Genomic DNA, 14,538 nt, shown 5'->3' with positions numbered 1-14,538 from the left:
GGGTCTCTTTGTTTATCTCTAATCATAATGATTCAAAGCAAAAGCTATTCAGCTAGATGTCCCTAGTCTGCACCACAAATTTATGATGGTATAACTACAGTGCTCAGGGGTGGAACCCCTCTCCCGCCGCTCCCCCCCGTCCCCAAGCAACAGTATTATACCAATCTAACTCCTGGTGGTGCTATGTTAATGGGAGGGCTTCTCCTGTCAACAGAGCTACCACCTCTTGCGAAGGAGGAGTGTCTGTGCCGATCCCATCAGTGTAGGTAAAGTCTTCACTAAGTGCTACAGTGCTGTAGGTATAGACAAACCCTCAGTCTCATCTGAATGCACAGGGAAATATATGTCAAGATGAAAGTATAGTGTAGTGGCTTCACGGTGTTTTTAGTTTATCCACTAAAATATTTATGAAAACAGTACTACAAGCAATTGGAGTAAAGCACAATGCTGTCAGAAATAAACTTCATTCCATATCTTTTAGCTACATCAGTAGATCTTGCACAATCATGTTTCCCTGCCTGTAAACAAGAGCCTGTGAATCGTATTAAATGGCAAATATTTCGCATTTGTTTTGCTATCTCAAAAGTGTTGGCTCTTCCTTTAGGATTTTTTTTAATCCTTTGTTTCTTGTCATCTTAGCTATCTTGCACAGGCCAAATTTTTCCTGTCAGTATCACTAGTGCAACTCAATGAAATTAATGTGGTTTGTATTTACATGTACACATTTGCACTGTTGTAACTGACGTGACCTAGTATTTTTACACTATCGTTGTCACCATGAATTCATACTTAAAATGATAGATGTGTGTTCGGGTTATTAGGAACAGTAATTTTACACCAGTTTCTAAAGTATCTTGGTGTGATTATTCTTGCACAAGGAATGCCCTCTGGAATATCACAGTGATGAGTACAGTGTAAATACTTTGGTCAATAGTAGAAGATTATGTATTCTTTATGCCACCCAATCTTAAACCAAACTTTGCACCCTCGATAATCTGTATTCTATTCCCTGATAACCAGAAATTTCTATGGTTAAACTCTGTACCAGTCACTTTTTTTTTAACATCTTAATAAAATTTTTACAACTGCATCCTCTCCTCCTCCTTAGCTTGCTATTAGAAGGTCCGGACTCCAAGAATAACAGAGCCCTGCTTATCCAGTAGGAAAATGGTTGCTATGTTGGAAGGATTGTTCCCTGATCTGCACTTGAAACTTGATAGGTATCCAATGCTGAGTGAGTAGTACTGGTATAATACTCCCATAGGCGGATTCTGGGGAGGGATATGGGGGGCATTGCCACCTGCTCCCAACTGCAAGCCTCAGGCAGGCAGCCTGAGTCCGCAATGTAATGAGTTCTGCAGAGGAGATCAGAGAGTGCAGCTCCCAACTTGCACCCCTGAGGAAGGGACTCAGAATTTTGTTTATAAACAGAGTGATTTAATAGGTGATTAACATAAGAAAGGGCTGTTAGGATGTTTCCTAGTTGAAGCTTGGTGAACTGCAAAAGGTAAGTAGCCTAAATGATAACAGTAATTGTAGATTTTTCTACAGTTGTTTCAATTATTGTATTTAAGAGGTAGTAACAAAATTACTATTAGCTTTCTTTGAGAAGATAACTGATTTTTTTAGACAAAAGAAATGCAGTAGCTCTAATCTACCTGGATGTCAGTAAGGCGTTTGATACAGTTACACATGAGAAATTATTAGTTAATTTGGAGAAGATGGGGGTTAATATGAGAACTTTTTCTTCTATGGCCTTCCTGAATTTCTACTGTAAAATGTCCCAGGATCTAGAATTTTGGTGTAGACTATGCTTCTGCTCCAGTTAGTGTCAGGACCATGTTACCAGTCCTCAGCAGTGGCGGATTTACCATGAACAACCTGTGCAGTGGCACAGGGCTCCTAACGATTGGGGGCCCCAAAATGCAGGACAAATCAGACAAATTACTGAATGTAATAAGTGTTGCAAGTCGCAAAGTGGTCCAGGCTTTCTGCATTCTGCGAACTTATTTTGTGAACTGTGGAAACGTGGTTTTTTGAAGCGTCTAGCAAAGAAGTAACAGCAACTAAAGGAAATCATCATTTGCCAATCAAAGTCTGTCTGCTTGATCAATTATCCAATTGAACAAAAGCACCCTCCCCCACACTTTGCAACAATGCCTGTAATTTGTCACTAGTATGTAATGGTTCAAAATCCCATTTTTACAGAGCCTGATTAAAAAATGTGGGATTAACTGTGTTAAACCTAATTGGGTGGTCCACGACCCACACGTGGCTACACCTCTGCTCTTTCAGACATTTTTAATCTGCCTGAAATCAAGGTCAGTTTTTTAGCAATAATGAAGCGACACTATGAGTCTGACAGTCAAAAACGCAAAAAAAATGAAAGTGAGGTAAGAAGACAAAGCTAAGCAAAAAGAGAGTTTGTCGTCATATTTTAAAAAGCTTGAAGTATTGAGTAGTGGACAGTCATCAAAAAGTATGGGTGTCGAAACATCTGAATTATCTGATCATTGCCAAGTTGGGATACCACAATTATTGCAAAAGTTGAACAAATGGACTCTGAAGTGACAATGGAACTACAAAATATTGGTAATTTTTTCAAAGTAAGGGAAGAAACCTTCCCTGAAGACATTGCATTATGGCCAAAATCTGTTTAATGGATTTGATAGAATATTTCGTAGTAAATTAACCAAAAAATGTAGGTAATATGGAAAATTTGAGAAAAGAGTAGAGGTTGCAGGACGAAAGCAATTTATAGGTGTTCATGAGTCCCATTTTCTGAGCATGAAAAAAAATGGGACGACAGAAATGAGAATTTAGTTGATTTTTTTTTTTTTTTTTTCCTTCTGGAAACTACTAAGGCAGTCTGCTGTTATGTTCGCAAATTATTCCCTGACCATAGTAAAGGAAAACAAACATTCGTTGACGGGCACTCCAATTGGAGAGTGTTGCAAGACATATTGTTGATCATGAAACTGCCAAAGCTCATATTAATGCTATATGTAAGTTCATTCAAAGGTGTAAGAATTGATTTCTGTGTCATCGGCTCAGTTTGAAAAGGAGTGTTCTTATTGGAGGAAAGTGCTGAGACGTGTTGTTGCCACAGTCAAACTGTTGTCTTCTTTGGGACTACCTCTAAGAGGACATAATGAGTCATCATTGTCAAATTGAAAAGGTTATTTTTTAACCTGCCTTGAATATCTTAGTGAATTTTGATGATTTTCTCAAAAAACATTTGAAAAATTTTCAGTATTGTGGCTCAGGGAAGAACAACTTTTTAACACACCAAACCTATGATGAATTCATCACTATAATGACAGAGAGGCTCAGAAGCCAATTCACTGATGAAATAAAGGATGCTGAGTATTATTCCATAATGGTTGATTCAACACCAGATGTGAGTCATGTAGACCAATCAACATTAATTTTAAGATATGTGACTGGCAATGGGGAAGTTGTAGAGTGATTTCTTTGTTTTGTCCTGCTAAAATCCTGCATTTCTGAATGTCTAGAGACAACCGTTTTGGAAATAATTGCAAATTTAGATTTGGACATCAAAAATTGCCATGGCAGAGCTTTGATAATGCCACAAATATGGCAGGAAAATGTTCAGGTCTACAGGCAAGACTGGACAATGCAAGCCCCTCTCCTTTATTCACACCATGTTCCAGCCATTCCTTAAATTCAATCTGCATCTCTGCAGCCGAACCTTATGAGGGAGCTACAATTTTTTTGACGTTGTTCAAAACATGTATGCCTCTTTTTTGGTTTCCATGCATCGGTGGAGTATGCTAAATCACTCTTGGAGCAGGCAAATGAAAAACATTTGACAGCCAAAAGAATTTGTGACTCCAGGTGGTCTGCTCATGCAGATGCTGTTTTGGCTTTGAAAATGAGCTATGATGAATAAAGAAAACCTTATGAGACATAGCCACATCAAACTCTGAAAAATTGCATGCAAAAATTAAACCAAAATCTTTAGCAGAAAAGTTTGAAAAATACAATATTGCTGTTCTTACTCTTTTGTGGAACTGTTTATTTCAAAGAGAGAATGCCATTAGCAAATTGCTGCAAAAGGTTGATACAAATTTATTGAATGCTGCACAATTGTTAGCCTCAGTTAAGTTTTGTCATGGACGTTCAAAATGGCTATGGCTCAGTGGAAGCAGAGGCACTAACATTAACAGAAAAGATAGGTTCCTCTGATATATCTGATGAGCGTAAAAAAAGCAGGAAGTTATTTTTTGATTAAACTAGAGACAATTAAATCAAGTTACAAGGGAAAGAGAAGATTATCATTGAGATGGTCAGTGTTATTTGTGGCACAATAATAGTGCAATTGCAGAGTGGAGGTAAATCTCTAAAGAAAACTGATTTATTTTGTGTGGTTTTTGACAGAAGTATGGACAAAAATGTTAAAAGCCACTACAGTAAGAAATTAAGTAAATTCTACCTAGAGGACATAGACGCAAATCTTTATTGAAAATGATGAGTAGGGGCGGCTTTAGAGATTTTGCCGCTCCAGGCACGGCGGCATGCTGCAGGGGGCGCTCTGCCAGTCGCCGGTCCCGTGGCTCTGGTGGACCTCCCGCAGGCGTGCCTGCGGACTGAGCCGCGGGACCAGCGGACCCTCCGCAGACATGCCTGTGGGAGGTCCATCAGAGCCGCAGGACCAGCGGACCCTCCGCAGACGTGCCGGCAACCGGCTGAGCGCCCCCCACGGCATGCCGCCCCAAGCAGACGCTTGGCGTGCTGGAGCCTGGAGCCACCCGTGACGATGAGGTTTGTGCTTCAAGATCACCAGTTGATTTGTATAGACTTGTACGTGACAGTTTTCAGGCAACCTTTCCAAATGTAGAAAGCTTTCTGAAAATATTTTTAACAATACCTGTCACAAATGCTTCTGGTGTACATTCTTTTTCTGTATTGAAATGAGTTAAAAATTATTTGCGAAATACGATGAGTCAGGAACATTTGACAAGTTCGGCAATATTGACAATGGAAAGTGCCTCTTTACAAAATATTACTTACGATGACTTAATTGACAATTTTGTAAAGAAAAAGTGTAGAAAAAAGCTATCTGAATACATTTCCCCCCTCCGCCCAATTGAATGTTTCTTCAGAGGAAGTTAACTTTTTTTATTTTTCCATTCATGCATCATCTATACTTTTTTTATTTTTACACATTTTTCATGTTGGCGTAATGCAAATACAAGCTTTCATCTAGACCAGAAGTTCTCAAACTGTGGTCTGAGAACTTCATTCAGGTGGACCGAGGAAAGGTTATTAAGATTTTTTTTTTGATTTTTTTTTAATAAAGAGCTTTTACTCAAAGCACTTTACAATAGTTAGCTAATGGTACAAACAACTTTTGGAAAGATCATTAAGTGGTCCGCCGAGACACTCAGCAATTTTCAAATGGTCTGTGGGGAAAAAAGTTAGACTCCGAAACAATCAAAGTACTTCACTTTATTTTCATTTACTTCCTATTACTTATAATATAGGAGGAGAATGAAGAACAAAAGAATGAAAAATGGGGAGGAGATATGAGGGAATATTCTTTTTCTTGGCTGGGTTTTTTGGGGAGGCAAAAATGAAGCTGCGCATGGGGCCCCACTAACTCTAAATCCGCCACTAGTCCTCAGTCACCTTCTGAACAACTACTAAAGGTCACGTCCTCCATTTCTAAATCAAAAAATTGTCCCCCTTACATTCTGAGAATTGATTAAAAAACGTGTTTTGCGAGATTACTTTTCCAACAGATATTTGGGTAGTTAAAGTCTCCCATTACTGCCAGGCCTTATGCCAGTTGTCTGTCTACACTAATACTCACGCCATTGGTACCACTTGTTGAGCTGCAGGAGTGGAAAAGTCTTATGTAAACTCAGCTGTTTGTATTAAAGACATTGTATTAAATATACTGTATTTGGTACAAATTAGTCTTTAGCCTTTAACATGAATATTGGTTTTCCCACAGAATTCTCACTAAAGAGTTGGGCCTTATTTTTTATCTGTACTGTGTAAAACATGTTTGGTTTCAGAATAAGGTTATTAGTGAGTGATTTTAAGACTTCTTGTGGCTTAATGTTTTGCCAGATTCTTAATATTATGTTCTTGAAGATAATATACTACTTTAAAAACGTGAATGTTCTCAAGTTCTTCTGGATTGTCGGTGCAGAGTAAAGAACGCTGTTATGTCTAGATTAAATAACTATCTCATAAGGAAAGTATCAATGACCTTAGCTCTAGTAAGAAAACAAATGAGTTGCCAGAAAGAAACGGATTTGTCTGTCCTTGCATATCAACAAATTGCCAGTCATGGGTTTTTCCCCTGTAAGCTGTTAATGAAAGCTGCAAACCCAGCTGACTGTGAAGATAAAATCGTTTTTTAAAGTAGCTGTTGAAAATGTTTAGCAAATGAAGTGTGGGATTTTATTGTTTGCATTTTTGCTTATTTACAAGAATGTCCAGTTATAAAATGCTAAGTAATCTGATAATATATGAACTGTGATAATCTTCCAAAGTTTTCCAATCTGATGTGACTAATCTGAACTTCACCACACTATTCAGAAAACATAATATTTTAAAAGAAAATCATCTTGCAGCTTTTGCATGACCTTAGATTTAAAATCATATACTATTTTTCATTAGAAAGAGTTGGATGTGGGCAGGGCCTGTGCAACCATTTAGGCGACCTACGCGGTCGCCTAGGGCGCTGGCATTTGGGGAGCACCATTTTCTTTGGCAGTGACCGCGGCGGCCGGATCTTTGGCCGCCCCAGTCGCCTCCGGCATTTAGGCAGAGGGAGCTGGGGCAGGGGAGCCGCAGGGAGGGCTTCCTGCAGCAAGTAAGGGGTGGGGGTGGCAGGCGGGGGAACTCCCTGCCCCAGCTCACCCCTGCCCCGCCTCCTCCCCGAGCACGCCGTGGCCGCTTTGTTTCTCCCGCCTCCCAGGCTTGCGGTGCCAAAGCTGATTGGCGCCACAAGCCTGGGAGGCAGGAGAAGTGAAGTGGCCGTGGCGTGCTCGGGGTGGAAGCAGGGCAGGGGTGAGCTGCTTCATTTCTCCTGCCTCCCAGGCTTGCAGTGCCAATAAGCTTAGGATCCACAAGCCTGGGAGGCGGGAGAAGTGAAGCAGCCACGACGTGCTCAGGGTGCTCGTGTGCAGAGCAGGAGTGAGCTGGGGCGAGGGGGTGCCTCAGGGTGGAGGGGGAGCTGCCGCAAGGCGGGCGCCTCAGGGCAGAGGGGGGGAGCTGCTATGGGGGGGGCACAGGTGTGGGGGGGGAGCAAGGTGGAAGTTTCGCCTAGGCGCAGAACATCCTTGCACCGGCCCTAGATGTGGGTACATATATTTGCAATTTGAGACAAATTTCTGTAGTCTAAGAGATGCGGGGAAACATGAATCTTGTTGTAAAATATGAAGTTGCCCTTTTTATTTTTGTAAAAGACAACCAGATACTGTGCTGTGAGTTTGTGTATGACAATGTACTTTCCACCTGGTACAGAAGCTCTGAGTAATGTGAGCTACTTGTCTTTTTCCCTGTGGATTAGTGATGTACTTAATTTTCTTTCTTTTCTTTATTAAGCCAAGGACCCCTGTCATCCATTAGAGCAGCAATCAAGAGAAGTAAGTCTATTTTTCTTCTACTCTTGGGTCTCTTAATTTCAAATTGCTACATCTTCATTTCCAGCAAGTGGCTACCTTTTATGAGAAGATTAAATGACTAAACAAAGGTAAGTTTATAGAATCATTAATCATCTGACAGACTGTAACCGTTTTTGCTTTGCCTCATTTTAGACTAGGGTGGGGAAACTTTTTGGCCCGAGGGCCACATCGGGGAATAGAAATTGTACGTCGGGCCATGAATACTCACAAAATTGGGGCTGGGAATGAGGAGTTTGGGGTGTAGGAGGGTGCTCTGAGCTGGGACCAAGAGGTTCAGAGGGTGGGATGGGGATCAGAGCTGGGGCAGGGATGCGGGAAGGGGTGCAGGTTCTGGCTAAGGGTGCGGGCTCTAGGGCGGGGCTGGGAATGAGAGGTTTGGGGTGCAGGAAGGTACTCTGGGCTACAAACGAAGGGTTTGGAGAGTGGGAGGGGGATCAGGGCTGGGGCAGGAGGTGGGGGTGAGGAGAAGCTCAGGAGAGCAGGCTCCAAGCAGTGCTTCCCTGGAAGCAGCTCCTGGAAGCAGTGGTATGTCCCTTCTATGGCTTCTATGCAGAGGTGCGGCCAGGTGGCTCTGCACACTGCCTCCGCAGGCACCACCCTGCATCTCTCATCGGAGTGGAGCCAAACCGCGTGGTCCAGCCCCTGATCCAGTGCCCCAGCTGAAGTGCTGGAGCGGGGCCGAGCCACGTGGTGCAGCTTGCGGGCCAGTTTAAAATGGCTTGCAGGCCAGATCTGTCCCACGGGCCTTAATTTGCCCACCCCTGTTTTAGACCATGTCTCCCAGTTGCTGCTGAGATATTTCTTCTTGCAGAACACTAGCCTTTCTCTTATCTGTACATTTGTGCTGTGAACTGTGTATATCTGATTCTGAAGAATGTGGCTGTTAGTTGCCTACTTTAACTTGACTGGTTGGTTCGAGCATCTTCCTGCTTTCATTAAAGTCAATGGCAAAACTTACATTGACTTTAATGGGAGCTGGGTTTGGACCCATGAATGTGGTTTAATTTTGGGGTAGAGATTGTTTTTAGGCCTTGGATGAAAGTCTAGTCTATGCCTTGTCTAACTTCTCTCTCTTTATCTTCTCTTTCTGTCCTCTTAACCCCACCCATGACGTTCTCAGATATTCACTTCACTTGGAATCATCCAAAATAATGTTTTCATTCCTCTGTGTTTCATGTTTGTCTTTTGACGACATTAGCTGGCATTTCAGAAAGGTATCTTGTCTTCAGCTATATGTACACTAGTGTGTTTTTTTCCTACTAAACTTCTCCACTGTTGCTATCACTGATCCATCTCCCCCCTGTGCTAGCAATTGTGGGATCTCTAGTATAGACAGGGCACAAGGTGCTCAGCAGCTCTGTAAGCACTGGGTTGCTAACTACTCAGAACAAGTCTTCATGATGCTATGCTTAAAACGCAGCACTTTCTATACACTGGTGCTGCCATTGTTATTCCCATTTTACAATGGGAAATTGAGGGATTGAGAGACTGTGGCTCATCCAAGGTCACGCAGGAAGTCTGCTGGAGCCAGGAATTGAATCCAGATTGTCTGCGCCACAGTCCTTTGTTTTAGTTATAAAACCATCCACAAAAGCATTACACAATTATGGAGTAACATTTCACAAATCCTAGACATATAAAGGCAGTTATCCAGGGGTAGCATGTATAAAGGGCTTTTTATATTTTATAATTGGAGATATACCTATCTCCTAGAACTAGAAGGGACCTTGAAAGGTCATTGAGTCCAGCCCCCTGCCTTCACTAGCAGGACCAAGTACTGATTTTTGCCCCAGATCCCTAAGTGGCCTCCTTAAGGATTGAACTCACAACCCTGGGTTTAGCAGGCCAATGCTCAAACCACTGAGCTAAGCCTCCCCAAAATAAAAAAGGCTGGCCATGCAGGGGGCAAATGCTGGATGCAGTGTGGGTCACATCCTATGTTCCTCTCCTGAGCTCTGCCCCTGCTCCGCCCTGAGGCCCCACTCCCACTCTGCCTCTTCCCCCCTGTCTGCCTCTGGCATGGTGCTCTGGCTCTGCTCATCCACAGGCACATCTCCAGGCTGTCCACAGTACTGCACTCTGCCAAGTGGGGATCCCAGAGCAGAATGCCAGTGGGGTGGTCTCAGTGTGGCTGCTGGCGCAGCCCATGGGCCCATGCCCAGCTCCCCTTGGCAGTGACTCAGGAAGGCAGCACTTCCCTGTGCCCCTCGGTGGTGGGGAACCAAACAAGCCGTACTGTCCTCCCCACTGCAAGGAGAAGTGGTGGATGCCCTGGACCTCCTGTCTCCCCACAAGCTCCCCAGGCAGCCATACCCCTGAGCCATCTTGCCCCCGGCGGCAGCACGGGCCTTTCCCCTTCCTCTACTAGGACCTCACAGGGTGTGAGTGGGAGGAAAGGATAGGACTTAGCCCTGGGGGGCATGGTGGAGCAGCAATGAGCCCTGGGTAGGGGGCAATAAGGAGCCTGGGTGGAGGCAGAGGGGGGGTGTTCGGGGCAGTAGGGAACCCGGGGAGTGGGCAGTGAGGAGCCGGGAGGGGGGGGCAGTGAGGAGCCCTGTAGCAGAGCCTAAGGCCCAGCACCAGGTAGCGTAGTGAGGATGGGGTCTAGGGGGAGGGGGGAAAGAGGCGGAGTGGGTGCAGGGGTTCAGGGGAAAGAGGCCAAGAAGGGGTGGGACCTCACGGGGTGGAGCCATGGTCCGAGTGCTGGAGTGCCCCACACACACACTTCTAGGGAGTTTCTGGCGCTCCATAGCCTTCCCTAAAGGAAAGACTCATGCACCATCTATGGCAATTATATGTATAATTTCTCTCAATGAGCAATCAAGCAAATACAAAACAAATAATAAGTAATGATAATATAGTACTAGTATATGATCAGGTGTGTTAAAATATTCAGAGAGACCTATCCCATGATTTAAAAAGGGGTGAAACAGCCATTATATATTTATATAGACAGAATATATAAAACCATAGTCACCTGGATGCCAACAATCTTAGTTATTGATAGTCCTGAATCAAAACTCTAGCTCTGACTGATCCCAACTCACTCTTAATATTAATCTCAAGAATGTACAGTATCTACTATAACAATATTTCCTTGATCACATTAGAAACCTCTTTCTTTTTCGAATCTCAACTTCCGTGGTATCATTAGCTTCCATTTGCAAGGCCTCATGACAGCTGTCAGCAAAGTTTACAACCTGAGGACAGCGGTTAAAATGGATTGAAGCTGAGAGTTTTATCTCTCTCCATCTCTCTCTGCTTTTAGCAGAGGAGTGGGGAGTTGTATTTCTCTCCTGCTGTCCCTGACTGTAGCCCTAGTTGGGGAGATAAAAACATATAATTTCAAATGGCTAGGTAGCTCAGCAGAGTCCCTTCTTCCTGAGATTGATTTCCTTAGTAAAGTTAAGATGTCACAATTTAGAGGACAGAGAGAAATAGTAGAAAGGGGTACAACCCCCAATTTCTTCCTCTCCATTACCACCATTTCCTAGCCTCAATAACTGCTCTATCATCCAGGGCTCTATGTATTGTATGCTCAGCACAATGGGGCCCTTATTATGGTAGGAGCCTCCAGACACTATTATAATACAAACAAAAATAATAATAAAGCACATGGACTATTTAGAGAAATTCAGTATTTATATATAAAAATAAACACATGCAATTACCTGAACTGTAAAGAAACATTGGCTTATGAAAAGCCAGCTCAGTACGTCTTCCAGTTTAAACAAAACAGATATTTGAAAATAAGACTTATGTCAGAGAAGGAAAAAACCAAACAGACTATGAAAGTCTGTGAAAGTTTTTAATGTTTGAGATGGAGAATAGTGGGGTTCATGCCTTTGGCAAGGATGGGAAACTGTACAGGTATAGCTGGAGCCAGGTATAGCAGCAGCTGACACAGGAAGATGTTTTATGACTCATTCCACTGATGTCATCTGCTAGGCAAGAATGTGGCTAGAGGTAAGAGGAGCAGTAGTAACTTGCATTGTGGACAGCAGGTTTTATAGCTCACCTTTATTAATACCTTTTTGTGGATGGAGTGAGGAAGCTGAGTGATTGGCAGCAGCTGCTGGTGGAATGTCCCTGTCTGGACAGACTCTCCCACAATGGTAGGGCTGTAGCTAGATGAGCCGGAAGCTGACAGTTGCCCTTTTCTTTGTGGCAGCAGATGTACATTTTGTGTTTTAAGCTCCTGTATTCATGCTTTGGCAACTTAGTTTATCCTCTGAAGTGATATCTGCCATGAAAATTTCTTCATGCTGATATCTGCAAGCAGTACTTTCCTGGTGCACTTCAAGGTTTACCATCTATACTTCTGCATTAATATGACTAGCTGGTAGCTACACATCCCTAAGATTTCACTGACTTGCTTTCACAGATGCACTATTACATTCAAACTGCAATTAACTGAAACACTAGGTTTGACCAAAATTTGGTTATGTTCCCTGGGGCTATTAACTGTCTGACTGGAGCATACCTCCCATGTGGAGCTTCAGTCCTGCAGAGCAGCTATATTCTGCATAATGGAGGCTCCTAAACTCTGCCAGAGTGAAGTTTAGGAGTTGATTGAGGTGCTAGCTTCAGCACTCTGGTTTTAAAGAGCTTCATAACAACAAAGCTCCCAATTATCTGAACCTCTTGTCTTATGAAAATTATCCAGTCAGACCTTTGTGAAATCCATCAACCTCATGAAGAAACTTGCACAAATACAGACAGATATCATCTTCCTTTCCAAATGCAAACGGATGGACATCATACCTAATGGACTAAAGGTAAAAAATCCACTGCTATCTACATACTACACAGGCCACAGTGAGAGATTATGCCATACTCTATCAAAGAAACTGAGGAACCACCTACCACCTGATCAGCATCCTATACCAGCAAACAGGAAAACAGCAAAAAGAGCTGCTCCAACCTGGAGACTTTATTAATAAGCCAAAAACGTTCCATAAAAATGGATTTCAGCATGAAAAGATAAGCAGGAGATCTAGCATTACTGCCAGTTCAACCTCTCTACAAAAGGAAAAAGGACTGTAAGAAGAGCTGTCTAAACTCCTACCTGACACATGGGGCCACAACGCATAAGGTACCCCTAACCCACCCAGAGAATAGTCGTCAATCATCCCAACTACAAACTGTCACGCCGCAGAAGGAAAAGTCTGTCCTAAGCTCAGGACTCTCCTTTCTGCCCTGCCAGCCACCCACCAACATCGATACAGTTCTGCTGGGCAATCCTGGAAGCCTACTTTTGCCGTCTCCCGGACTCCAAAGAATAGCTTCGCAGGAACACAGCTCGAACAGTGCACTGAATACAACAGGTTACCCTCCCCAGCAACAGCAACAAAGAAGAAAGAACTCCACTGGACTCCTACCTGCAGGGTGCGAAAATGACAGTCTGGACCTATAGAGCATTGAAATTATGCCCGCCGACGTGCACAGGCAGAGATCGTGGAAAAACAACAAATGGCGCTTGCCTCATACGCTAAGTCGTGCAGGACGCAATGCATCGCACAGCCTAGAAAAACACCCCTGACATTAATCAGCAAAGAGGCTGATAAAGGAGGTGCTGTTGTATCAGAACAAGGTCGACTACCAAAGGAGGCTGCCAGACAACTCTCCAAATAAAATTCTAACAGGCCAATTCCTCAGAATCCCAGGCTGAGGAAACACCTAAGAACTGCACCATCTACTCCAGGGCACTTTCCCATACACTAACACAGAACAAATCAACATACCCTTAGATGCCCCGACAGATGTTATCTATCTACTACCGCAAGATCCACAAAACCCGGAAACCTGAAACACCACATCCATCTCGGGGCATTGGCACCTCAACTGAAGGGACTGGTCTTGGATATGTGGACTCTCTACTCAGACCCTATGCACCAGGCAGCTCCCAGCGCTATCTCCATGACAGCCACTGATTTCCTGGAGGAACTGCAATGCATTGGTCACTCGCAGAAAACACCATCCTAGGCCACCAATGGATTAGTAGAGGCTCTCACACAGAACAACCACATCACAGATGGAATAAGCAAGCTGTCAGGACAGTTATCACGCTTGAATGATGCCCACAGCACAAACTGGCTGCTGAGGCTCTGTGCCTTATACTCCACACAAACTATTTCCAAATTTGATGACAATACATCATCGTCCAGATCAGTGGCACTGCTATGGCACGCGCGCAATGCCGCAACAATATGGCGAATGATTTTGTATGGCTGACCTGGAAACAACGCTTCCTCAGCCTTCTAGTCCACTTCACGCCCCTTCTCTACCTACGCTAACATTTGATGAACATCTTCATCATCTGGACCCATGGGGAAGGAGACTCTGGAAAAATTACCACCACAATTCAACAGCGTCACACCCACCATCAACTCAGCAGGACGCAATCTACACGGGAGGATTCCGAACTTTCTAGACCACCACGGTGGCAAATAAGCGATGGTCACATTAAACACCACCCTACATATGCAGAAAAATCTATAACCGCACCGCTATGCCTACGTTCATGCCTCCAGCTACTCATCCCGGGCACATGCACACGATCCATTGTCTACAGCAAAGCATTGAGGTACAACCGCATCTGCTCTAACCCCTCAGACGAGAGACCAACAACCTACAAAATCTCCACCAAGCATTTCTCAAAACTCAATATCCCGGCACAAGGAAATAAGGAAACATGATCAGGCAGAGCAGACGTGTAAACCCAGAAGCCGCCACTGCAAGACAAACCCAAAGAAAGGAAACCAACAGGACTCCACTGGGCCATAGCACATACAGCCCCCAGCTAAAACCCCTCCAACGCATCCATACAGGGATCTACAACCCATCTTTGCGACAATGAATCCCACGCTTTACA

The 14,538-nt window shown here is 43.7% G+C and overlaps 1 protein-coding gene across 7 annotated transcripts in view; it reads left to right on the top strand.

Annotated features, from left to right (window-relative positions):
* Positions 1-14,538, top strand: part of SH3D19 (SH3 domain containing 19) — a 171,970-nt gene that overhangs the window by 89,773 nt on the left and 67,659 nt on the right. For all 7 annotated transcript variants that reach the window (XM_075066320.1, XM_075066319.1, XM_075066318.1 and 4 more), the window contains one exon: positions 7,585-7,625. In XM_075066320.1, the coding sequence (XP_074922421.1) occupies positions 7,585-7,625 (41 nt within the window). The remainder of the gene's footprint in view (positions 1-7,584; positions 7,626-14,538) is intronic.

Source organism: Chelonoidis abingdonii, chromosome 5 (genome assembly GCF_003597395.2).
Source record: "Chelonoidis abingdonii isolate Lonesome George chromosome 5, CheloAbing_2.0, whole genome shotgun sequence".
NCBI classification, from domain to species: Eukaryota; Metazoa; Chordata; order Testudines; family Testudinidae; genus Chelonoidis; species Chelonoidis abingdonii.
The sequence above is the reverse complement of the archived record's forward strand: the minus strand, read 5'-3'. Positions and strand labels throughout refer to the sequence as shown.